At 34.2% G+C, this 27,636-nt stretch overlaps 1 protein-coding gene across 4 annotated transcripts in view; it reads left to right on the top strand.

The window, feature by feature from the left end:
* Nucleotides 1-27,636, top strand: part of LOC124357382 (ankyrin repeat and ELMO domain-containing protein D-like) — a 121,698-nt gene that overhangs the window by 9,354 nt on the left and 84,708 nt on the right. For 3 of the 4 annotated variants that reach the window (XM_046809136.1, XM_046809133.1, XM_046809135.1), the window contains exons 2-3: nt 18,075-18,129; nt 19,016-19,701. In XM_046809136.1, the coding sequence (XP_046665092.1) occupies nt 18,081-18,129; nt 19,016-19,701 (735 nt within the window). In that variant the 5' untranslated portion in view covers nt 18,075-18,080. The remainder of the gene's footprint in view (nt 1-18,074; nt 18,130-19,015; nt 19,702-27,636) is intronic. The other variant, XM_046809134.1, reaches the window with a different exon arrangement.

The following is a 27,636-nucleotide window of genomic DNA, read 5'->3' as shown; positions in this document are numbered from 1 at the left end:
CACTAGTTCAGCCAACCAGAGTTCAGCATCTCCCTCCTAATTCACTTTTAAAAACAATAAAACAAAACTATAAATTTTATACCTAAAGTAATTTTATTATATTACAGTAAAAGTCAACAGTATGGATAAAAAAAGATAAATTTAATATCATGAGCAGATGACACACTGTATTGTATTTTTTTTATCTGCATTGTTTACCTTTACTGTTTTTATGTTATATAGATATGTGAAACGTACCAAAATACATATTTCATATGCTTTTGTTATCCATTAATTTTGCTGCACTGGGGATGAGACGTACTTATTAGAGCCACAGTGAACATGTTAAGTTGACTTTGTCGTAACCACTCTTCTGGCTGAAAAATTTGTTCATCTTCATTATAATTAGTGTATAAATATAAATAGACACACTGTCCTGTAGAAACTCTGTGCTTAGGAGGGAGGAATGTTTCCTTCCTTTTTTAATCGAATTGGTTGAGTTTAACTAATAGAACAATCAGTATATCAAATAATGTGTACTCCTTTAGGATGTCATGTTCTCGTAGGTCTCCCCTGAACATGTGTGATAAATATGAGGTATCTTATTTATAACAGCCTATATGATTTGATAGAGTTTTAAAGCAATTCTGATTTTTCAGGGTTACTGTAATAATTTGGTAGTACACGGGGTTTAGCAGAAGTGTATATACACCCTTATATCTTTCTAACTGCTTTGACCAGTAAAGCTAAACTTAGCATATCTTAAGGGGAGATGTACGCCCTATACCAGCTCATGTTAATTTTCAAATATTTATGTTCATTTTTCTCAAGAACTATGATACCTAACGAATTGAAATTTTTAGCACTTCTAAAACATTTTACACAAGCCCTGCCACTTTTAAAGATTTCCAATCAATATTTTTGGCTTTAGAAATTTTTTTAAGATACTCAATATTTTTTTCAATTATTTGTTTAAAAAAAATTTTTATTTTTTTTTATTTTGACTTAGACTTATGAAAGTGGCAGGGCTTGTATGAATAGGTACGTTATATATATGATATAAATTTCATGAAGATTGGACAACTAGTTCCTGAGAAAAAGGAACATTTATGTCAAAAAAGTAAAATGTTCACAATTCACAAAACACTTTTATGTATACAAAAATATGATTGAAAAGTACCTTTTAAAACATTCCTGCTTCATAGTCTTGTTCCTTGGCCTTATCATCATCAATTAGTTTCTTCCTCACCATTCTTGCCCGTTTCCTAGCTTGCTTTGTCTCTTCTTCACCAGCTTTTTCGGCTTTCCTCACTCGGTCCTCATCAATCTGACGTAGGGTATAAACACAGTTTTGGCCTAGCTTTATACCTAGATCATTAAGCACTTTTATTCTGCCTTGACTTCCTTCATTAAAAGTAATAATACTGTCAAAAACACCAAATCTTAGTGTTTGCAGGCCTACAAAATTTAATTTAGGTATACGCGTCCACAACACAGAATTAAAACTTTCGTTTACATTCTGTGTTTGACCATGGAGACATTTTTTAAGCAGGTCTGGTGAAAATAATATTAAAATATTATTAAAATAATATTAAGTAATATTAAAAAGTGCAAGTTATGTATATTAAAATGCTCAAAACAATATCCTATCGTTCAGAACGTCTTCGATACGTCTGACCACGGATCCGTGCGCCCGACTAGCATGTTTATAATTTTTTTTTAGCATATAAATATAACCCAAATATATATGTATTATATATCACTGAACTCAGAAAAATCTATACTTTAAGATAAAAATATAAAAAAATTTTGATTTTTTTTACAATATAGGCGTACATCTCCCCTTAAAAGGGTAGAATTTTGATAGCTAATGATGGGCAGCAATATAATTGTACTGAAAAACTTTGTCATCTCCATCTCAGACGAGGCAATATTTATGTTAAGTAGCAATCTTAATCAACACAATTTTCAATTTTGGTAAAGCGGTAACCCAACAAAATATTCAAATCCAGAAAAGTTAAGAGTTTAGCATGGCTTTGTAGGAGGTCAGTTTGTTAGGCTATTCTTATCTAATCTTAATGCCATGCTTTTTGTAGAATACTTGAACAACAATGATATATATTTTTTTATTGGGTATTTTATTGTGTATTTTATTTTAATGTAAATGTTTGTCCTAATTTTATGTGTGCCATAATGATATAAAAATGCAGAGTGGCCACCTGACTTGGAAAACCGGGTAACCAGGAATAAGCCGTGAATTTAACAGACCAGGGAAAAAACCGGGAATAAGCCGGAAATTTTTATGAGAACCAGGAAAATTACAAAAACATTTTCCATCTACAAGAACTTATAAAATGAAGACATAATTTACCAGCTTCTTGAATCAAGAATTTATTAATCTCGAAACATTGTATTATACACGACGTGGATTGTGAAATTGTGAAGTGACATATGTTTGCGAGCTTCATCTGAGGGTTGCGTCCACTAGTGTAGTGGAGTTTAACTGGTTAGTTCTACTCCTGCCGTGGCAAGCCCCTTCCCCCAAAAAACATGTAGCAATGCATTGGACAATTTTAAATTGGCCGACCGATCGTTCCAAACTTCGACACTAAACGAGAGATACACATTAATCGGTAAAGCGGTAGTGACAGCGATAAAAACGGGTTTTATATATTTAAGTATTATTCAGTCGTTGAAGTGGGGCTATAAACAGGATTAATAGTTCGGTTTGTTGAATAATATATGTTTGACGTACCTGGTGTTTTTTATTACAGCAGAATTTCAGTTGGATTTTTACGAGGCCTGATAAGATACATTTTGGAGAAAAAAAAGTGGATAAGCTATAACAAATGAATGAGTGGCAGGAGAAACATTTACAGTCTAGAATTGGTGGCAGATAATCGGCATTGTGTGGTACCACCCTACTGCTCACGTCTTTCATGTGTGTTCCCCATATGTACAACACAAACATTAAACTTTTAAGTCACCGCTCGATCCAGCGCTCACCGCCCACGCACCGCTTATCACTCAAATCGCGGCTGAGACCTATTAATGATACACTTGCAAAAAATTGTAAGTTTTGTGTACGACTGTAAATATTGTGTCTCAAGGGATGCAAGATCTCTCGCGAGCGCTACCATAACCAGTGTTGGATAGTTGTTTGCAAGAACTGGAGATCAGTCTCGGCTATTAAAATTTCAATTATAAACATTGCCGAGTCATCACTCCGTGTATAAACAGACTGCGTATTGACTCCCGGAACAACCAGCGATAGAACTCTAGTAAGTTGTACAAGTACTTGCGACAGTTCTCGTGAGTAAAATTTTTTATGTTTTTTCACATTATGCGACAGTAGTTGTGCAAATTCTCTCTCAACTTTACTTGCCAGTGTAAACACAGTTTATGTTGTTGCCAGTCTACAGATGACCAGTTGACCGAATCAAACATACACTTTAGTTTCGTCGTCGGCACGGTATTGGTTGGATGACAGTTGGAAATTTTGTAAGTTTTCCGATCAACTATTTACCTCAACGACTTTCCCGCACACGTGATGATCGGTCAGACAATTCGAACTGTTCAAAACAAATAGTCCAACATACATAAGGAGCTTTATGTCATGTTGTTTCGTAGTCCATGACTATAATCTAATGAATATGTGACAAACCACAGCCTTTCGTGTGTTTATTTACTTAGTAGTTGTGTTTTGTCGTGATGGGGTGATTCTATTCTTGCATTATATTTAAGGCTGACACTAAATATTTATGAGCCAGTAATTGATAACATCAGTTGTGCTCGTATTCTGGGTGCAACTGTAGAAGATACTGTTATGTACTGGTATATATGTACTTATTCTACAGATCGCGTACTAACCGCACTTCGGTAACTTTCGTAGCAGATAACTTTCTGATGCATTCGTCATGTATTGGCCGTCAATGGGATGTATATTGAAAGCTACGGTACTTTCGCAGGACTCTAACCAGGGCTACCGCCAACTATGAAAATCTGGAAAAGCGTGCATTATGCATAAATTTCAGAATCCGGGAAACATGCCTGAATTTTTATAGTGTCCCTGGAATGTTTAGTAGGGATGGATTGTTTCCGATACTTGATACTAGAGCTCTTTCTACTAGATTGTGATACCAACAGAAGTGCTTAAATACGCCTGAAAAATGATGATTTCACAATATACTACTTATATGGGGAAGCTGAATCTCGAATCCAAAAAAATTGTCTCTGGATGACTACTGATAGGCAGTTTGCATATTACTGATTGCTTTGACTCCAGTCTGACCCACGGTAGCGCTGTGTTGGTATTTATTTGATATCTTTGTTTATTCCGTATTGGATATATGTATTTTCCAAACATCACAGAAAGGAAAGTTATTAGGGATATACGATGATTCGTCGATACATTGAGAGACATTGGGATGAAAATTAAGGAACTTGAAATAGGTGATAGCGATAAATCATCACCGAATTTCTCGCATATAGCATTGACAAAGTGCTAGAGCACCGCAGCTTTGTGGCAGTTTCTTGCAAATACTGCCGGTAACAATAAACCTTCACTGTTAAACTCGACATAAGGGTTAATACAGTGTTAAAGTTGTTTGTTTGATTTGAAAATAGACTAAAAGAATCAGAAATTTTCAATCGGGGAAAAAAACTGGGAATTTGAAAAGAGGTTTTGATTGGTCACCCTGAGACGCCTTTGACACAAAATAATAACAAACAGTTAGGCACAACTGAGTATTGCAAGACACAACAGAACGTAATGAAAATACCATAAATCCAACAAGGTAACTTCATTAGGTGTTACTATGTCACATGTTATAATGTCAAATTACCGTACTTAGTATGTTTGTTTATTAACAATTTCCTTGTTACCATCATGATTACACATAGACTAATGTAAAAGTTTTTACTTTAAACTCAGCCAAATCCTTTGGAGTGACATGCACTATCATTGCATATATAAAATTAAAGCTTCATACATAAGTTCAAGTCTATAGGTTTTTTTTTTCCTCAGGAGGAAATGCGTTATGCACCTAGGGTCTCCGCTTTACAGCTTCCCGTGTGTGGGAATCCCTTTTCTTCTCTTTCTCTACGATCCCTAGGTTTATCCACTAAAACCTCCTGCGCTTCTTCTACTGGAACTGGGATCACCAAAAGGCATTACTTCAGTCCAGCAGGGTCTCAGCAGTATGACATATACTACTGTATTCTTCTAGTCTATTATGTCCTTCCTCCATCTTCTTTTGCCTCATGATCCTCTTCAACCATTTCTGCCACCATGTCCCACTGATCTTGGCTTTCAATCATCTTAGTTATGATGTTGCCACACGTCAAGGTTGCCAAGCTCCACCAAGTACGGTCTTCTCAGCTGGTCCCATCTCTCGCAATCCAGTATGGTATGCTCTGCCGTGTCTACATCCTGACAGTATCTGCAGTTCTCGGATTCTGTTTTCTGCATACGAAATAGGTATTTTTGGAAATCCCCATGCCCAGAGAGAAACTGTGTAAGGAAGAAATTCGGTTCGCCATGTCTTCTTTTGACCCACTGAGCAACATCAGCGATGAGAGCACTTGTCTATGCTCCTTTCTGACTGCTTGACCATCTTTCTTGCCACTGATCTAGTAGTCTATTCTGTGCTTCAGTAGTTTCCATGCCATTATGCCGATGAACTCTTTCCTCGGCTTTTATGCTTAGTGACGGGACACTTGCTATCACAAATGCTGCATCGGCTGCAATGGTGCAGTAACCACTGCAGACTCTTAGAGCCATTTTTCTTTGTACTTGATCTAATGTACTTCTTGCTCTTGCCGAGTTTAAAGCCCTTGTCCAGACTGGGGCTGCATAAAGAGCGATCGATTCAATAACTGTTGCCAGCAATCTTCGTCTACTTGGACTGGGCCCCTGAATATTCCCCATAAGTCTGCTAAGACAGCCAGCAACTTTAGTGCATTTCTTAGAGACTTCTTCGATGTGGACTTTGAATGATCTTCTATGGTCTAACCAAACTCCCAGGTATTTGAGCCTTCTAGTAGGTTTGACCTCAATTCCATTGACCTCAAATCTAATGTCCAAGAGTACTCTTCTGCCTGCCATAACTATAGCTTCTGTCTTCTCAGGTGCGATTGCTAACCCATGATGTTGTAACCAGGTACTGATCTGACTGATGGCTCTGTTCACCTTATTCATAAGGAGTTGCTCTGATGAGGCAATCACAACTAACACTAAGTCATCAGCATATCCCACCAGGGATACACCTTCTGAGAAAGGAAGTCTGAGCACCCTGTCATAAAGCAAGTTCCATAAAGTGGGTCCCAGTATTGAGCCTTGAGGTAGGCTACTCCACTGGATGTTTCCACCTCTAAGAAATCTTGCTCAGTCTTCACAAGTATACTCCTGCCCTTTAAGTACTGTTGAATCACTCTTCTTAGGTATGCTTCGATTCTCCTAGACTTCATTATGTCTAATATCTTCTGCCATGACGCACTGTTGAAGGCATTCCGGATATCCAGGGTAATTACTGCCGGGATTTGTCTGGTCCGTGTGGTGCCACTTGCCGCACGATCCACTAAGTTTAAAACTTTCTGGACAGCGCTTACCGTAGAATAGCCCTCCCTGAACTCAAACTGGTTCTCAGAAAGACCACCAGTTCTTTCCAAATCTGCTTTCTGTCTGCCCAGAAGTAAATGCTCCAGCAGCTTCCCAAACGTATCCAAAAGGCATAGCGATCTATACGACGTGGGTATATAGTTCGGCTTTCCCTCTTTTTTCAAGAGAACCAGTTTTGCTTTCTTCCACTCAGATGGGAAATCTTCATTGAGAAGGACATGATTCATAGCCTGAAGAACTTTCTGAGGCTGGCTCTTAGCTGCAATTATAACTTGGGCTCTTCTTGGTCTTCATTCTCTTGAGGACATCTTCAAGTTCTGTCTCCGTGAAAGTTGGAATGTGTGTTGCAGCAATCTCCTCATACATTACTTGAGGATGCTTCGGGAACAAACTATCCGCCACTTGTATAATCATTTCAAAGGATAACATAGGGAGCGACTGTCCAAACCTTTTCATGACTATCCTGTACCCGTTCCCCCACGGATCTTCATTTATACTTTCGCACACTTCTTTCCAGCGCAGCTTCATTGAATTTAAAATTCCTTTGCGGAGTTCTCTTTTTGCCTCTGCTACTGCTATTTTAAAGTGTTCAGGAGCCCTTCCTCTGGTTCGCTTATTTTCCCTTGTCAGAATTCTGCGTGCCCTGAGGCATGTTCTTCTCAGGTCTGCAATTTCCATCGTCCACCAGTAAGCTGGTTTTCTTCTGCCACGAACGTCCTTTGGCTTGAGACTTTCCCTACATGTGCTTTTAACTATCCTAGTCAGCGAGGTCGGATCACACACTGACAATCTGCTGAGCTTCTGATGAATTGCTTCCTTAAGTCGCACACAACCTGCATTATCAACTAGCCAGCCTTCTGCATTCTGTGATACTCCTTCTTGCCTGCTCGCAAATTTTACCTCTATGCATTGATGATCACAATGTTTCTGTTTCTAATGTTTCACTCCAATTTTCTTTGGACTCTCTCTGTACAAAAAGTAATATTCAACCTTGAAGTGGCTTCTTCTCTCATAAACGTTGGTTCGTTACCTTCATTTAGACAGATTAGATTCAGCATTGCTGCCCACTCAACAAGGTTACGACCTCTAGCATCCTCTTGATTCCCCCCATTCTGGGAACTTGGCATTGAAGTATCCTGCTATGATTGCCTCTTTTCTACTACTCCTGATTACATCTGCCAATTCATCCAGGGCACCCATAATGTCTACTAAGGGTTTGTTTGGCGAATAATAGCAGCTGAAAACTCTCACATTTGAAAATTCCAACCACACAAAGCGTTCTCCCCCTCCACTCTGAAGTATGGCTTTTCTTTTGTTGAGTACAAAGATTGTGCAGTCCCTCTCTGCATCAGTTTTCCAGCTTTCTCCTTTTGTCATTGCTCTGTTTGGTTCACTGACTAGCAATATATCAACATGAGCTTCTGTTGCATTAGCGCACAGGAGACTCTGTGCCGCCTTACTCCTGTTCACATTAAGTTATAGAATTTTCATCAATACTGTCCTCTACTGGCCTTGCTTCTTTTAACTCCGTCTTTACAGGCAGCTTTCCGGTGATCTGCTTTCCCACACTTAAAACAGAGACCTGTTTTGTCTGGTCCTTTACATTTTTGAGCTATATGACCTGGTTCCCAGCATCTGAAGCATCGTGGCTGCTCATCTCGAATTTTCACTCTGCTTGCAATACATCCGATAAGAACCCTCCTTTTCTTGATCAGTTTATGAGCTATTCTTTGAGGGAGTTTCACCGTTGCTTTCTGCGTACCAGCAAAAGCTGGTCGAAGAGATGTCACCTCTATGTCATGCACATCTAAGTCACTCAATCCAAGCTCCGATTTAATCCCATGTATTATATCCTGCCTATTTGTTTCTTCGTCCAGGTCACTCACATGAAATACTGCCTTCTTTTGACATAACTTTTGCGTTTATTCCTGGATTTCTTTCTGACACTGCCTTGCAGATAGTATCCGCTGATTTACTGTCACCCTTTACACGGTTAAGTAGATCTTCATTTCTTGATCGCTGGATAGAAGTGACCTCCGTACCTGCCGGTATCTGTGCTGGGCCAACTCCTTCTTTCACAGCCTTCAATATTTCAGAGTATGTCTTGCCTTCTCGTTTGATCACAATTACATTTTCTTGCCTTTTCGAATGTCTCATTTTCTTCTTGTTCCTGACGACATTCTATAGGTTGATATCAACTTCAACTGCTTGCGTTTTTTTCTTGGTTTTGTTGTCTTTCCATGTAGATTTACTTGTCTCCTTATGCCCTTCAGCACCAGAGGGCTTATTCCTTTTTCCCAGGTACAACTTTATATCCACCTGGCTACCAGTAAAGCAGCATTCTAACATCTTGCGTATTTTGACAGCATCAGCGTCTTCTGGAAATGCCACGCTAATACTATAGATTGACCTTTCTTGAACCAGTTGTAGGATTTTTCTCGAATTATCTATAAATTCGTCCTCATCATATATCTCTGTGCCCTGGCAGCTTGTTAGGCTAACAACTAACAAGTCTTGACTCCTCTGCAGCTTTTGCTTCTCCCTCAAACTGCACTAAATCCCGACTTTCCACTATTAGTAGTCCACCTGAAGAGCCCCTATTCCCTTTGAGCCCTGGGACCTGCACAATCAGATTCTTTTCAAGCTGGCTTCCGCTAAACTTCTCTCCATTGATATATAGTACTCTGGTGTCATCCGTACTTTTGCCTAATATGCCTCCTCTGCATATCTTAGTATTGTCAAAAACACTCTCTGGCCAATCAGCCTCATTGAGCTGCTTGATTTGGGTGTTATCCATACCCTCTTTGATACCACTGAGTATTGTCTCTGCCTTGGTTATAGACTGTCTGGTTTGAGTTGCTACTGTTCGCTTTTCAACAATCTCATGAGTCAGTGCCTCTGGTGGTAGCTTTCCTGCTTCCTTCTCTTTTATTTCTTCATCCAGCCGAACTAATACAGAGGTAAGACTTTGGAGATCTTCGCTGAATTTCTTAATATCTGTTTTGGTTTTTGGGTTGTCCTGTATCAGCTTTTGCAGATCGCTAACCCTCTTGACCATTCTGTGCCAAAGTAAGTTTCTCTCCCTGGTTACCGCTCTACTGTCCCTAGGAGATTCTTCAACTTTTCTCTTCTTGCGACTTGATGGTGTAGAAAAATCCTGCCTATCCAGAGAATGAGTCCTGTCTTTTCCAGACGGGGATCTCCCAATGCTCTTTCGTCTTGAGTGTTGCAACAAGAGATTTTTCTCAAACTCTTTTCTATCTTCGTCCCTGACTGCAGTTGGTTCATTTAACTCTTCTAGAGTTCTCCAATCCTGGTTGGGATACTCCGTCAATTCCCCTCTGTCTCTCGCTTCACTTGTCACAAAAGATCTGGTAGGGGCCAAGTGGTCCACCCCCGCCACACCAGTCTGGTTCATCATAACCCACAGTTGGCTCCTCCCAAAATCCTTGGAGCCAGCACCGACCACCGGGGCTTTCACCTGATCGGAATCGGCGACAGCATTCCCCTCACCTAAGAGGGTACCCGCTTGGGGTAATATGTTGACCTCTGCACTCTCCATATTTGGTTTGATATTGGGGTTCCTTCCCCTAGCTGATTTTGGTCCACCCCGAGTATTTAATTTCCTCAGTACCACCCATATCTGGGAGGCATTTCCCCATTCCGCCACCTGGGGAGGTGCCCGGTAGGGGACCAGCAAACCCCTGCGGGTCAAGTCTATAGGTAATTTGTTTACAAGTTTTGTGTGGACAGATATAAAGGAATGGAAATTTTTCTGCCCCTAGTTTGGTTTTATTTTTTATTATCACTTATAAATACTTACAAAATTAGTCTTATTACAGGAAAATAGCAACTATTATTTGGGAGGAGAGAATGCTCCTTACTTTCATAGTAAGAATAGGTCTAATAATAATTATTAAAATATGTGTGGAAGGTTTCAAATTTTTTGGTCATAGAATATATTGTTTATGTATCTTGATTATAAATAATCAAAATGCATTGTTAACTTTTAAAGCATTTTTGTTGAAAATTTTAAGTTAGATTAGACCTATATAATTCTATTTATGAATCTTTTTAACCTAATTGTTAAGTTCCAATTGTAGTTAGTGTTAATTTTAATAACTTCCTAGTGTTGTTACAACCCTGAAAAATTGGTTTTCAAAATGAAACTGAACCATCCCAATAAATATAATATACAATTTTTTCTACTTTAATTTGTGTTTCAATAACGAAATTTTGATTAAAAAGATGACTAAATCAATACCCCATAATATATATATTATATTATAATAATATAATATATATAATATATATATATATATATATATATATATATATATATATATATATATATATATATATATATATATGAACACAGGTGGAGTTGTAAAAGTCACCAAGTAAAAGTTGCCTACCATATTAAAATAGGTTGAGTTCAGTTTTACTGGTTTAAGCGGTTTAAAAAATATAAAGATTCCACACTTTTTTGCCTTTACCTTGTATAATAATTTAATGTTTGAAAACATGCATTTCTACCATGTTGAGAATTACAAAAAATAGTTCAAATAAATTTAACCCTCTTTTTAACTATACATTTTCAGTGAACATGCACTTACTCCTGTGTTTATAATATTTTTACAACTTATCAACAAGGTTGAAGAACCATTTGAACTATAGTCGTTAGCTACGGGTTTTCTTTGTTGGTGTAAATACTGTGATGCTAACATCCTTCAGATTAATTTTTGTCACATCATCTTGCATTGTTTTGTATCTGGCAAGTATATGTGTATTGTTACAATTTGATGTTTCGGTTATTATATACTGTATTACTCTTATTTATAGTTGTAATTACATTTTTGAATTGTGTTTGAAAACAATATGTTATGATTTCTTTGTGTTATTTTTTTTTTTCTCAAAATGAGTATATTCTCTGAACAGACTGTTTTGCCATGTTATAATATATTAAATAATATATCAGATTTATTTTATATTTGTATATAACTAATAAGGAAACACCCTTGCACAATGATTTAACCCTTCAAGCTGGTTTGACGTGTATAAAACGTCATCCCAAAAGTGTAGTCAGCTGCGGTTTGACGTGTATTAACGTCATGACGACATTCCGTCATGTGGTGAAACCTGTCGTTATTTTGGTGAACTATATCGGACTCGGGCTATATGGAATACGTTGTCTATGAGTTGGTCGATCTTTTGCAGCTGTTTGCAGTCGAAAATGAGTGCGACAGAGACAGCTGTATTGTTTACAAAACTGAGCATCTGACCTTGACATTGTGCGTACTCAGTTCGTTCGCGCCGGTGCAACTTGTTGCTATGCAATGCGTTCTGTTATTGTTGTCTTGTATTTTTAATATTATTTTGTTGAATAATATAATGGCAAGCTACATTTTATAGTTATCCCAATCAGTGTTGTAACTTTAGAATCACGTAGGAGTGTGTATAACTTACATTTATAATGTAGGTTATTGTGAAATGTGCAGCAACGTGTTGTATATATATATATCTTTGTTTGGTTAGAGTGAGGTTATTTTCGGGAGTGTTATTGCATTTAATTTTTCTTTTTGTAATTCTAAAATGGCACGGTCAAGTGAAATAGATCGCAATAGAAAATATGGTGCGATCTGGAAAAATAGTCCCGCAGCAGGGTCCGGCTTGCATTTAAATACTCCCGCCTTGAAGGGTTAGAATGGTCTGCCAATAAGAAGTCAAAGATTTCCAGAAGGAAAGTTAAAACATTGGTTTTTTTTTCTTTGTAGAAATCTGTGAATTTTATCCAAGGCTAACATTTTCTTCAAAGAGTTATTTTTAGTTTACTTAAATTTGGACACTTCTAGTTATAACAGTAAAAGGATGTATTTGTAATACTAGGTACATTTTATAGTTCTTCAAAATTTTCATTTATTGTTTGCAGAATTTAAGTGCAAGTACAGAAATACACAGTGGAAAACTTTCAAATATGTTGGTTAATTAAAAATTTAGCCCATTCATCAAAACAACATCACATAAACATATAACTCTGGAACAGCTAAGGTGTAGTGTTCTGGCAGAATAACATTAGGTCCAAGTAATTACAAAAATAAATGTTTACGATTCTTTTTTCAAAATATCCTTTAGCAAGCAATGAACACGGCTTGTCCATATGTATTAGCTAGAAGAAAAGTGTAACAAAACCCTGACTGGATGCTGAAAGTGAAGAAGTCAATAAATCTTACATAGCTGCTTTAACCTTTCTGGTACCGGAGAAAATTAAAAAATGTATTAAGAGAAATACTAACGTGTCCTATAAGCACCATTGAAAAATATTGGACCCTTTTTAGACTGTTGAGTACCATTGTACACATTGGAGCATAAAAACTTCATTTTTGGACAGAAATTAATCATTTTCTTAAAAATAATACAGAAATAATGTTTCTACAATTTGGTAATTAATCATATTACTTTTAATTAAGTTTAAAATAAGGTAAAAACAACAGATTTTCTTACTGAATATTTATAAAAGTTTTCTATTTAACTTCAAAAACATTCCAACAAAATTCTCAAGATTAACATGTTTTATTTCAATACAAAATAGTGCTAAATTGGAACATACACACACACAGTTTCACTCAGTTTGATTGAAATTTTCTATAGGTACAAAACTTTGAAAAGAAGGTACGATTTTCATTGTTTCGGAGTTTGGGCAGTTGACTTTCATAAAATAATAGAAAAAACCATTCTTTCAAAGCCACGATATAAAAACAATATTAAAACTTGATGTCCTGGCCAGTCCTTATTTACATGTATAACAACTTTATACAAATTTGTCTACGTTAAATTGTTCACAAATTTTTTACTTGTAGTTCGGCAAACATAGTGGGCAGACTCCTTTTTTACAAGCTCGGTAGATACTTTTTTTCCTTTTGCCTCCAGCACTTGTCCTAGCAGCACTACAAATTGAACAGTTCAGTTCTCCACCCAAAGTTATTTTTTCTAAATACTGTTTTTAACCTACCATGGTATCTCCGCCTCCCACTGTTCTAGGTGTCGCTCAGCCCTTCAATTCACATTTGAGGAATTTTGTTAGGTTCTTACTGTTAGCCAGTCCTGAGATAAATGTTCAATGATAGATAAAATAAAGCCCATTCTGTCCTTAGGCTTCTCACTATTTTCTTTGTTAATGTATAACAATTTTGAATCGTTCTACCAAAATTGTTAAAAGTGACTTCTTTTTCAAGCCTTTTTGGAACGCCTTTCGTCCAAATATTGATAAAGCATCTGGTCCGGTACATCAATACCACCCATACATGTCTTTCGGTTATCTGCTCACTGCCAGCTTTAGCATCAGTAGACAAGAGCATACCTGAGATTTTTGTGATTGTTTTTCTCTAAATGCTACCATCAGTAATTCATTGCTTCTACGATATTTCGTCTGTCCAACTGAAAATTTCTGTAACATTAAGTTAGGAATGTCTTTTCTTATTTTATTTAGGGTCCCAGTCACAAAAGTTACTATTTTGGTAGAAATGCTTAGCTAAATGTATTGAGTGAAAAAAAATCATGAAAAGATTGTAGCCATTGTTTAGTAAACCACTTATATTCTAATAATGTTGTAACTACATAAAAAACCAAGGCCATTATCTAGCAGGATCTTCAACTTCATATCCAGAAGCTCCCTTGTATAGAAATAAACTTAATCAATAATGGTTCATCATATTATTCATATTGTCATTGCCAGATCTACTGTTAGGTGGGCGACCCACAGTACTAATTATAGTCATAGGCCTATTACTTTGGTGAGTCATCATACCTGGGCTATTACTATCATTCTCTACTATAATTGTCAAAACTAAATAGCCTTGGTCTTTTCACAATACTATTTTTGTGAAGGTGTAGGTTGAACAAATCTGATGTTGATGCTGTAATAGGCTTATTATCACTTGGATCGTAGTCCAGATGCACACGTACACACACACACGTATACATACATACAACAGTATCGTCAACCACAGAACTCCATATCATTTTCATCTGAAATTAACCAATCACTAAGGTTTTCCAGTAACCCACACACAGTGTTTTCACTTACAGGCGATCTTGAACGTTTCATTTTCAAATTAATAAAGTGTTAAATTAAATTAAACTGACTTTGCAACAAGAACTAACCTCAAAACATCAAGTGAACAAACGACTGACAGTGGACAAACTACGTTGTAGTCAAGGCCTTATAAATAAATGGCCAAAATCAAACAACGCAATGATATAAAAATTTTGAATTATAAATATTGATAAAGTATGTTTATTAACGAACAATTTAAAATATAATAGCAACATTTTGGTTTGCAGATAACAGTTACAGAAATATAAACAGAGACGTCCGGGTGAGTGGATACAGTGCAGTGGATACAGTGCGTGTCTGGATATCAGACGTTAGTATTTCTTGATATGATTTTCGATGTTTACAAAGTTTAAAAAAAAACCTTTATCCAGTAAACATGCAAGTTTTACAAAATACATCCCATGCACCACTAAAACGAGCATGTGCGGGAACTCGTTTGTGTTTGAACATTATGCTTTTTACAGATTTGTAGTGTTGCAGTCCCAGCTATTTTTAACTTACTTTAGGCATTTCTTAACCTAAATTGTTTTAGAAAAAAACCACAAAAGTTTTTCAAGTTAGCATTAAATAAATCTCTGCGATACTATATATTAAAAACTATTTAGCATCAAAAATCTATCATATAAAAAAGGTTTAAATAGTTAATTTAGTAAATATATATTTTAAATATGGTAAGATATAACTACAAACAAATAAATATTTAAACAGTAGCCATTTAAAAGAATAACAAAATTCACCATTTAATAAATAGCTGATACCAAATACGTGCTATGACAGTAAATTTATTCAATTCAGGTCCTTAAACTACATATACAAGCAACAAATATTCACAATACATTTATACTATGGTACAAGTCAATAAATTATTTAGTCTCAACAATTACAATAAATATTAAATAAGTTTAAAACTATTATAATCCAAATCCTTAACGTAAATAGACGGGGAACAAAATTTCACAATGCATTTATACTTTTTTTAAACAAATAAATAAATTAATGAATCAAATCACACAAAAAAAACATGCTCACATATAAAATTTAAAACCTTCATTTTAACTTTGTTTCTTTTCAAACAGAATATCATTACCACAGCAAATAATGAGATCATTAAATATCTTGGGGCCTAGGTAAAAAAACTGATGCCGGCTTATTTCTTTATGACAAAAGGGAACTTCTAACAGAATGTTTTGTGCAGAACGAGTTATTCTCATTACACTTTTTATTAAAAACACACACACACACGTTATATTATGTGTGTTCTACTTTTTAATGTCCGCTCAAGTGGGCATTAGTACAGAAAGGGTTGAACAAAAAATACTAGTAGGTTTCGTGGCCGATAAAAAAGATAGAGTATCTAGGAAAAAAGCCTATGATATCAAGCTAAAGCCTTGTGTAGAAAACAAAACTGAGCATTCATATCAGACTCGAACAAGAAATCAAAAGCGCTCTGGACAATCATTAGTCAGGAACGGAAGAGAGAACACATGTACAACTATTTTTAAGGCCTTCAAATACACATTTAAATAATAACTGATCCATATAAAACCATTGACTATTTCAACAAATACTTCAAAACCATGGTGCATTACCCAGCAGGGGTCACTGGCTAGTTTATACCTTCCAGTTAAACCTACACTGGGCACAGCAAAAACCAATGTGTCACTTACATCTGGACAATCTTATGGATGTTCAGGAGTGGTACATCACTAACTACAGTTATTTAGCTAATTGAAAACAGCTGGTTGAACTAACATACAAGAGCAACAACTGAACAATCAAAATAAAATCTAAACCACAAGAGGTAAAAAGGAGTTGTGTCCCAAGGGTCAGTGCTAGGACCAATATTTTTCCTATTTTTCTTGTTCCTCTAACAAAAGATCTCCTTGATTTCTTGCACAACTTTTGTCAAACAGTTTCATATGCATATGATACGGTCCTCATCTTAGCGACACTAATAAAGACCAACTTGACATTCTCATTTTCATTTATTGCTTTCAAAATTACAAAGCAATTCTATGGCAGGAATATGACCCTCAATGAAAACAAAATACAACAAATAAACTTCACAGCAACTAAGAACAACTTTGGCCCTCTTCCACAGCTTTCCATCACCAATACAACTTAATATTTTGGCATAACCATAGGTAATAATTTTTCATAGACACCTCATATAGACCAACTCATCAAAAAACTGAGCAGCAATATGTACATCATCAGAAGAATGAACCAAAGAAGTAATTCCCAAACAGCAACGTCAGTCTACTTTCTTCATAAACCACTCTTTTACTGTCTCTTCTGTTTACCACAAAATTAATCCTTAGTTTATACTAAATTTGTATTTATGTCTAATCACGTTGCAATAATATGACCTTTACTTTTCTCTAAGAAAATGTGAATAAATGATTGATTGACTGATTTTAAAAATATTAACACAATTGAAATGGTTTTTCTTCTCATTATGAACAAAACTGTCAAAATAAATAGTTTAATTATATTTTAAATAAAGACAGTAAAGTGCAGGCATCATAGTCCGCACTTAATGAAGAATTTAATGAATCTCTGAACAAAGATAAATTGCTACTTCAACTGCCACTTCTAGGGTTGAAGAGGATTGTGAAAATTAAATGAACGTAGTACTTGAAATATTGCTCTGTTATGCTGAAGGATTCTCAGAAGGCCGACTAATGAGGGTCTGTGTGAAATGTTTAGACTGGCTTATCAACACTATTCATGCTTTAGTAAACACATTAATCTGCTTTTCTGTTTGACTGCTTAAACTGCTGTCAACTCATCACTCTTTTGTCTTATGCAAATCTTATTTTTCATCAGATCTTAATATTTTAATTATCTTGTACTTTTACAGTTTTAAAAGCTTGCAGTTGGAGATGTTTGTTAATGTGATTTACATTCATATTTTAGCTAACCCATTTGCCATTGTATATATATTTTTGTCATTAAAATTTCATATTAAAAATTAACAAAGCATAAGTACTTAGTAAACGAAGTAGTAGTAAACGAATATTTTAGTAATTACAGTCTCTAATAGTAATTGACCAATCAATACTATACTTAATTTAGTTGATTTAATAAATTTATGTACAAATGAAGTGCTACTCTGTATAGTACACTTTCAATATATGTCATTGGTATGTTTGGCTTTTAATAAAAGGTTTTATATTTTACTTCAAACAGTTATGTACATATTCAAGTTCAAAAAGTTTATTATGAAAAATCATTGAAACTGTGATTTATGACAGACAATTATCCACTATCTTTTTTAATATTTTTGGGAGAAACCAAGAACACAACATTCTGTAAAGAGTAGATGGCAATGTCAGATATTGATATTATTTTGATTTACAGGAGGCAATGGACTATAATGCGAGAGTGAGGGGGCAACAACCATCTCGCATGCCAAGTGAGTCCCTTACATAAATTGTAGGGTTACCCCTGTATATTCACTACACAAAACAAGATTACTGGTTAATGTGTACACATATGTTCAAGCTTCGTAGCGATTGATTTTTATCACTACAGAGAATTACATGATTGTAAAAATACTGTTTATTCTTACCACTCTAAAACTGTTCATGTTAATTCATTTTGTCTGGTGTCTGTGTTTATTAGTGTTGATTCAGTTCATTTTTTGTTGTAAAAACTGACTAATTGTTGAGATTCTTCACCATTTATGATTTTAAGTTTTTGTGTTTGTCTTCATCAATGTAAATTCATTCAGTATGTTGCAAAGGATGGTGAAATAAATGCATTTTTTACTGTCTTTCATCAATACAACTCAACCTGCGTTTAATTTGTATCGCTTTATTAAACTTAATATCTTTGTATCAGTAATATCTGAACAATATTCATTAATATATTATTGTTTTGAACCAACTAGTTTAGTTCCAAAAATGTCATTTACATTTATTACTTCATTCATGGGTCTTCAACTATCCAATTGACAAATTTTAAAAAGCAATCAATTTCTGTTCTGTGTTAACAAAATTAACAGCACTTTATGAATAAATACAATTTATAATACATAACCAATTTTAATTAAATTTAAATATACAAATATTTGTTTCTTATATTTTTATTCTGAGCATTTTAGACTAAATACATAATAAATACTGTCCTTTTGCAATTGCAGGCTGAGGTTAAATTTGGTGAAAGAAGGTAAATACAGATTCAATATACATTAAATGTCTTGCCTTTTGTTATCTTATATTTTACTATAACATCAATATGAATTTGTGCAATTTATTTACAATGTAGTTACGTATTATATACTTGTGTATGTATTGTAGGAGGAGGACACCCCTCTCACCCCCCGAGGATGATGAATAGCATGTTCAGCTATCAACAAAAGCGAGATGACCCTCACCAACAACCACAACTGGATTACAGTCCGGCTTACCCTCCCTATCCACTTGATCAGCCGCAGTACCACCAGTATACTCAGGTGCAGCCCCCGTGTTTCATACCGAGTTCTGGAATGTATTGTGAATCCCCTGCAGTGTACATAAACCCACCGACACCTCCTGTAAACACCCCACCTTTGTCAGTCGTCCCCTCCAAGAATATACATTTTAACAGTAGAGAGCAATTGTTGACATGCTCTAATTGTATGCACAGGAATTCTTTACTCGAGAGTGAATTTTTTAAAACCGACAACAATATTACATCACTTTCACAGTCAAATAAAGAAAAAGAACATACAATTGCCATGCTTACACAGGAAAATAATGCCCTGAAAGTAAGAATAGGAGAATTGCAAGATGAATTAAATAAACGTATTTCACTAGTAACTAAAGTTGGTGAAATTGGTTCAACAGAGCCCATTGAAGCCTCTGTTTTATGCAAAGCTTCAGAACTGTCTCCAGATGCTAAAGATTTTATCCCGAAGAAAGCCGAGCCTATGGATCTCAACACAGTCACTAACACCATTGCGTCTGCAACCTGTGATGATGTACCTGTTGTGTCAGCTAAAGGGGTATGTACTGTATTTATAATTTTTGATTCTGTTCCTACATTCACTAGTAAATTAGATCAGTAACTATATCAGTAAGATACTATTTCTAAATGAAGTTAGCCAGTTAAAATGGGTATCATTGAGGCAGAATTTATGGGTACATTTAGCATTGAAGGCACTATATTCTTTTCAAAATTTTCAAAATTAATTGAAGTTCTAAACAAAATTAATTTAAATGAGGTTTACTTCGTAATCGTTGGAGATTTAAGTATTTATTTTACTAATTAAATTAACTCCATCTCTTTAAAATTATTTGACATGATTAATATTTGTAACCTCCCTATTAAAAATAAATACCCCAACAAGAATTACTAATACAAGGGAAATCTACATGGATGATGTACTAATGGATTAACATTGCTTACTGCTACAGTTGCCATTACCCATTGGTCCGACCAACATGGTATCAACTTATAAATCGAAACAAGTACACAACTAAATAATACAAGTAGTCTAACCCCCAAAGTGCCAAATAATGAGAAATCATAGTAACATTTGAAAGCCCTCCTAAATAATTTAAATTGGGAATTAGTTAATAATATAGAAGGGGTTGAAAATAAATTTAAAGAGTTGTATGGTATATTGAAAAAAGTATTTGATGCTTTTTGTGCTTTAAAGGTACAAAAATTCAATCAGAATAAACACAATGCCTGGTACACTTATGATTTATATATTTATTTACTTATAAAGGACGAGCTGCATCAATTATACTAGGCTTTCTGAAACACAAAGATTGATAGCACCTGTTATAACTATAAAAAGAAACAGAAAGAATATGAAGTAAAATTCGAGAGGCAAACAATTCTTATTCAGGATCCCCACCCAACTGTGAAAACCGTGAAACCTTGAATTTTAGTTCCCCATGAAAAACCTGAAATAAGGTGTGAATTTAATGTGTAAACTGTATGAATTTCTACAACTTGCGATTAAATGAATTGACAAGCTATCGTTGCCACCACTATGTTGTTTAAGGTTCTGGTTCACATGTGAGCGAGAATTAAGGAAGCCTAATCATGGTAACTTGTGGCGATCGGTCTTGGTGCAATTTACTAGTGTACCAGATTAAATTGAGCGGTTTACTCGAGCGACTTCTGGTTGGCCGACCGATGTGTGCAGGAACGATGATCGCACACAACTGCCACCACTACAAGATCACAGTCCCAGCGACGTAGTAGTGTTTAAGGTAGTATTGAACGGTTCATACTGGCTACTAGTTGTCGCAGTCGATTGCCGAACCTTGTGGGCGTGCCAATCTTTCTCAAAATATGTATCTTGGTGGATTCAATTGGAGAGGATCCCATAGATGCCCAATAATGTATAAAAATTAGCCGACTTTTCACACATTATTATATAAATATTTTATCGTTTCTTATTTACAATATATCATATAATACCTGTTAATTAACTACTAAATAAAAATTTTGTTTTGTTTGTTTTTGCAATCTAGAATTAGATAGATTAACTTAGAAAAATATGCTCATATATATAAGAATAATTGTTCTGGCAATATTTACCACATAATTTATTTTACAAATACATTCTTCATTAGACAAGAAAATTACATTTAATAATGATTTGGTTATTTTACTAAAGAGAGCATGTCAAAATTACACCTAAATTATTGTACCAATTTTGCATGCTAAAATGTTATTATGTTTGTTGTGAAAAAATATTTCTGAAATATAAACTTCTTGATTTTATTGTAGCTTAACATAAAAGTAAGCAAATTAATATAAGATTAATCTATTTTTTAAATGGCTAAATAGAGTAAATTAATTTCTCCTACATTCAATCCGATTCATAATCTGATTTTAATATTATGTAATAAAAATTTGTAATAATTATTAATATTAAAATACTTTTATTTGGGACGTAAGAAAGAAAATAATGTGTAGCCTACACAAATAATCAATCTACAACTATGAGCTCTACTTTTTTGTTTTTATAAATATTATTTGTGGTTTTAAATTTCACCTTTTTGCATTTTTAGTAATGGGATTACGATTGTACTTGACCGCAGGAGTAATTAATTTACTATTTTAAGTTTTAAAAAATATGTACATTTTTATTTAGTAATTTTCTGTATTTTAGTTTTGCGTAATCAGTTTTGATTTGTAACATTTTATGCTTATATAAAAAAAATATAATAGGAATATTTATTTTAGCGGACAATTAATCAACATAATATTAATTTTGTCTTTTGATTTATTTATTTGTTAACTCGTTCTTTGCCATTGCTTAACTAGCTATTGATATAAATAAATAAACGTTTGATTTACAATTATTATTGAGTTTATTTGTCACATGTATGATTCAGGGTTTCGTGAATTATACTGCCATGGGCACATACAAAAAATTATATCCAACATAGAAAAGGTTGTGGTGCATGTTAGATTTGAATTTATACAAAATAGGTTTGAATTTTGAAAGATTTGGAATCATAAATTGGGTAGATCTTACTTGAGTTCAAATCCAGTTTTACTTTGTGTGTTCCATTGACACTTATTCATCTTCCAATCATCCTTGTCGGTTTAGTGTAGATTTAATACTGGTAGTAGTAATCCTTGCAGATCTGAGAGTTCTGGTTGCCACCCAATATTCAAGTGTTCATCATCTAGTAAATGTCTTTTTTTTTCTTGGATTCAAAAATCGGAGATTCAGCAATTTAATACAAATAATAAAAAGTATTACTGTATTTAATAACTCAAATGTTGATTCACTTTGATGAAAAAGGTTCTTCTCAGTCTCATATTAAGCCATCTTTCAAGAGAATAAAATTCCATTATTGTAAAGTCACCAGCTGATCTAAATTCACTTTATAACTCCAGGTGTTGTAAACTTACTTTGCATAACAATCTCCTTGATATTAAGATTTAATGTATTCTGTGGTATTTGGTCTAAAGAAATTTCTTTTTTTTATCTGATGATTCAATTTTACAATAGTTTATGTATTTCTATCTTATATTTATGATAATTTGTTTTATGTTAATTTTAACTCTAAAATAGATTGCTAGCTATCTTAATTTTTAAATCTATTGATTTATATATGTTTATTGTAAGTTATCAAAATTGCATGGGTGTAAGTTCTTCTTGTATGGATTCATCTGTGTGTGTGTGTGTGTGCGTGCGCGCGTGCGTGTGTTATAAAGAATCAAATTCGGTCTGTTAAAATTAGTTTTCTGTCTAAGATATATCCAGTATTATTGTGGAGTTTGCCTTGTGCTCCGACCAAGAAAACGTATCAATGAAAACCAATTCCGATCATAAAGAGTCTTCTTACAGCTCTTTTCATTTACCTTCGATCTAACCAAATTTGATTACCTTATATGCAAACATTCATGGTTTTTATAACAGCGTTTAATAGTATTTTTATTGCATTAGATAGTTTATCGATCATTGGTGCAATCTAAATTTAAAATGAGGCAATAACTTCTATGCAATCTGCATTACACTACTGATCAAGCACTTTATAATACTTTTCTAAATTTTAAATGTAAACAGATGTTTCTGTTTTTTTCTATTATTTTATAAAAGAAAGTCAATAATTCCTAAATTCTCCAATAATTTCTAAAATTGATATTTCCAATAAGAAGAGCTCCTCCTCCTTCATTGAGATGTTTCTGCCTCTTTGATTAACTTCAGCTGAAATTGTTAACAGCTGTTAGGTATCAGTTCACTTTGTGTTACGTGTTGTAGCGCAGTCTGTCGGATCCAACATTAACACTCCAAAATCAACAACTACTTACAAATGAAAAATTAATTAAAAAACATTTTCCAGTGGATCAAATTGTGAATCTAAACCATTCTCAAATTCCATTGATAACACACAACAAATTTAATCAAAATCGGTCCAGTCGTTTAGGAGGAGTTCAGTCACATACACAAGGGCACAAGAAATATATTTATATATATATATATATTCAAAACCACCCAGGCTAGTGTTTCGTAGAAATACTAACCTGAAAAATCTTCTGGTACGGCCCAAATTGCCACCTATTGACATTCAAAATTCAGAAAAGAAGAAAAGTTTTAATTGTCAACCCTGTAAAGACAAACGATGTAATACTTGGGAGATCCGGGTTCGAGTCCCTGTGGAGCAAGTACTTTTTGCGATTCAATGTTTGTTGAAATTAAATAAGGCTATTGCCATTTATACATATATATTTATATATATGACTGAAAGTATTAAATATTCTGCTTCTTTTGGCTTCAATAGCATTAGTTACAAAGTAGTCAAAGTCAAAATCTCTTTATTTACATAGTCTTCAAGACTAGTAGTGGCGTTAACATGATGTAATACATAGTAATACAATGAAACAATGTAATAGAACTAAAGTAAAAATACCACATTTAATCTTTTGTCTTTATAAACATGGTTGTCTCCAATTGTAAAATTCGTTCAAGGAATAAAACGATTGTTCTTGCAGCCAGGTTTTTAGATTTCTTCTAAAATGAAGGTGGCTGGTTGTCTTTATTTCCTCTGGCGGCAGCATGTTCCATATTTTTGGGATATAGGTGTAAGTAGAGGCTGATTTCTGTTTTTTAGTCAGGGTGTGGCAGGCTCGCTCTGTTGTAGAAAGTGTGGCTTGACTCTGTTTTATAGTCAGGGTTTGGCAGTCTCCCTCTGTTGTGGAAAGTGTGGTTTGACTCTGATTTTTAGTCAGGGTTTGGCAGGGTCCCTCTATTTTATTATTTTCAGCAGTTATGATGGGTCTGCAGGTCTAAAGAGGAGGCACCCCTATACCAATATTGTCCTCAGTTATTTTTAAAGACTTTGTTTTTCAGTACCTGAAGGGAAACACTGTAGTAATTTGGGGAAACTTGGGCATCAGTAATTTTCTTGACCTGGTTAGGGATTTTAGTCTGGGGGTAAGTTTGATTTGATTTAGTAATGGATTGATCTGATGAGAAATGAAGGCTTATATTGGTAAGAAGGGATCTAAGAAATTTTATGGTTGTTGCCTTATGTGCGGACATCTTATATGAGCTATCTTCATAGTTGGATGTCATTGTGTGAAGAGCTGATGTTTTTTCATTAACCCTTCAACGCGTTATTTTTTTTTTCATGGTCATACCTCCTCCTGCGTTGATTTTTCTGGCGGTTTTTTAGAGGTTTTGTGTTTTATAAATAATATATTGATATATATATATATATATATATATTGATATATACAGGGTGATTCAAAACTAAACGGCAATCTCTCGGGAGCTTATTCTATAGCTAAAAACAAGTAAAAAAGTTCATATAACCATATGCCCGGAAACGCTTCGTTAGCGAGTTACGCCTAGCGAAAGATTTCGCCCGGATTTCAGAACCCTTGGTGAAGTCAGGCCGTATAAAAATGGTAAAGGTAGTTACAAAGATACAAATACGATTGTTTTTTATGTATTTATATCTGACAAATTTATTAAAATTCGTCCCAGAGCTGTAAATGCAATACTTTCAGAGATATCTTACGTAAAACACAAGAATTGGTGCAAAGAAATAACACATTTTTGTGTTTAACGTAAGATTACTTCCATAAATGTTAAATAAAGGTCATTTTTTTCTTAAACAGATTTGTAGAACATTTAATTCTGAAAAGATTCATATGAATTACTTAGGAAAAAAATTAATAATAGGTATTGAAATTAAGCTTTATTTAAAAATAAAACAGACGCACAAAAATGCATATTCTTATCTGCATAAAATATTAACTAATATTTAGGTTGTGAGTAACAGCTGATCATTTATTCAACACTTTTTATCGTCATATTTTCTTTGCAAAGGTTGGCAATATCAGCTGATCAACAATTAAGTTCATGAAGTAATATTTGAATAACCTTTATGGAGGTTTTTGTATTGTGGCGTCTGAAGATTGTATTTTGTGAGATCCTGTGATTATTTGGAAATATTTTATACAAGTGTATAAAATATTTTATTAAATATTTATTTTTAAAATATTTTATTAAATATTTATTTTTAAAATATTTTATTAAATATTTATTTTTAAAATATTTTATTAAATATTTATTTTTAAAATATTTTATTAAATATTTTTATAAAAGTGTATGTAATTATCTTAGTAAATAATGGCAGATAATGTAAATGGTATGTATTCGTTTGAAGAGTATACGGACATGATACTGATTTACGGCAAAGTTAACAAGAATGGTTTAGCTGCAGTTCAGGAATATCGTGATACTTTTCCACATCGAAGAACACCTGATCGCAAAACATTTGAAGCTGTGGAGAGACGACTTAGAGAAACTGGTAGCTTTAAACCGAAGCGAATAGATACTGGTTGTCAACGTAGCGCAAGGAACTATAATAATGAACAAGCAATAATAAATGCTGTAGAATTATCACCAACCACAAGCACCAGACGATTATCACGTCAGTTAAATATTTGCCAGTCAAGCGTATGGCGGACACTTCATGAAGCACAGTTGTACCCATTCCATATAACACGTGTTCAAGACTTATTACCGCAAGATCTTAATAAACGGAAGATGTTCTGCCGCTGGTTAAGAAGAAATTGTTTACGACATCAGTATTTTCTTCGGCGTATTCTCGTTACTGATGAATCCTGTTTTACTAGAAATGGAATTGTAAATTTTCGTAGTACCCATACTTGCGCGTACGACAACCCACATGAAACTGCGACGATGCATTTTCAACATACATTTTCAGTCAATGTATGGCTTGGTGTTCTGGGTGATAATTTGATTGGTCCATTTTTCCTCCCTAATCGACTTAATGGAGTAGCGTACTTAAATTTTTTAAGAACAAACCTGCCTACCCTCTTGGAAGATATTCCTGTTCAAAACAGAATAAATGCATGGTTTATGCATGACGGAGCACCTCCACATTTTTCTAATGATGTGAAAAACTATTTAAATGATACATACGGTAGACAATGGATTGGTCGAAATGGACCAGTAAAATGGCCACCACGTTCTCCTGACCTCACGCCAGCAGACTTTTTCTTATGGGGTTGGATGAAGTCAATTGTTTATTCAAAACGGATTAACACCATAGAGGAGTTACGTAATCGCATTACAGAGGCGGCAGAAACTATCAAGAATGCTCCAAACGTTATGAAACGCGCTAGAAAAGAGTGGATTCGTCGTGTGAAAACGTGCATTGCTAACAACGGAGGACACTTTGAGCAACTATTATAGGTGATTATTACAGTTTTATAAAGGTAAATACATTTTATGTTAATGTTCAGTCTAGAATAAATGATCAGCTGTTACTCACAACCTAAACATTAGTTAATATTTTATGCAGATAAGAATATGCATTTTTGTGCGTCTGTTTTATTTTTAAATAAAGCTAAATTTCAATACCTATTATTAATTTTTTTCCTAAGTAAATCACATGAATCTTTTCAGAATTAAATGTTCTACAAATCTGTTTAAGAAAAAAATGACCTTTATTTAACATTTATGGAAGTAATCTTACGTTAAACACAAAAATGTGTTATTTCTTTGCACCAATTCTTGTGTTTTACGTAAGATATCTCTGAAAGTATTGCATTTACAGCTCTGGGACGAATTTTAATAAATTTGTCAGATATAAATACATAAAAAACAATCGTATTTGTATCTTTGTAACTACCTTTACCATTTTTATACGGCCTGACTTCACCAAGGGTTCTGAAATCCGGGTGAAATCTTTCGCTAGGCGTAACTCGCTAACGAAGCGTTTCCGGGCATATGGTTATATGAACTTTTTTACTTGTTTTTAGCTATAGAATAAGCTCCCGAGAGATTGCCGTTTAGTTTTGAATCACCCTGTATATATATATATATATATATATATATTATAATATATTGATTTTAAAACATTTTACAAAAACGATAACAGTTTTAAAATAAATTCCCTAAAATATGCTAAAATATTTCCCTAAA

The sequence above is a fragment of the Homalodisca vitripennis genome, chromosome 3 (genome assembly GCF_021130785.1).
Source record: "Homalodisca vitripennis isolate AUS2020 chromosome 3, UT_GWSS_2.1, whole genome shotgun sequence".
In the NCBI taxonomy this organism is placed as follows: domain Eukaryota; kingdom Metazoa; phylum Arthropoda; class Insecta; order Hemiptera; family Cicadellidae; genus Homalodisca; species Homalodisca vitripennis.
The sequence above is the reverse complement of the archived record's forward strand: the minus strand, read 5'-3'. Positions and strand labels throughout refer to the sequence as shown.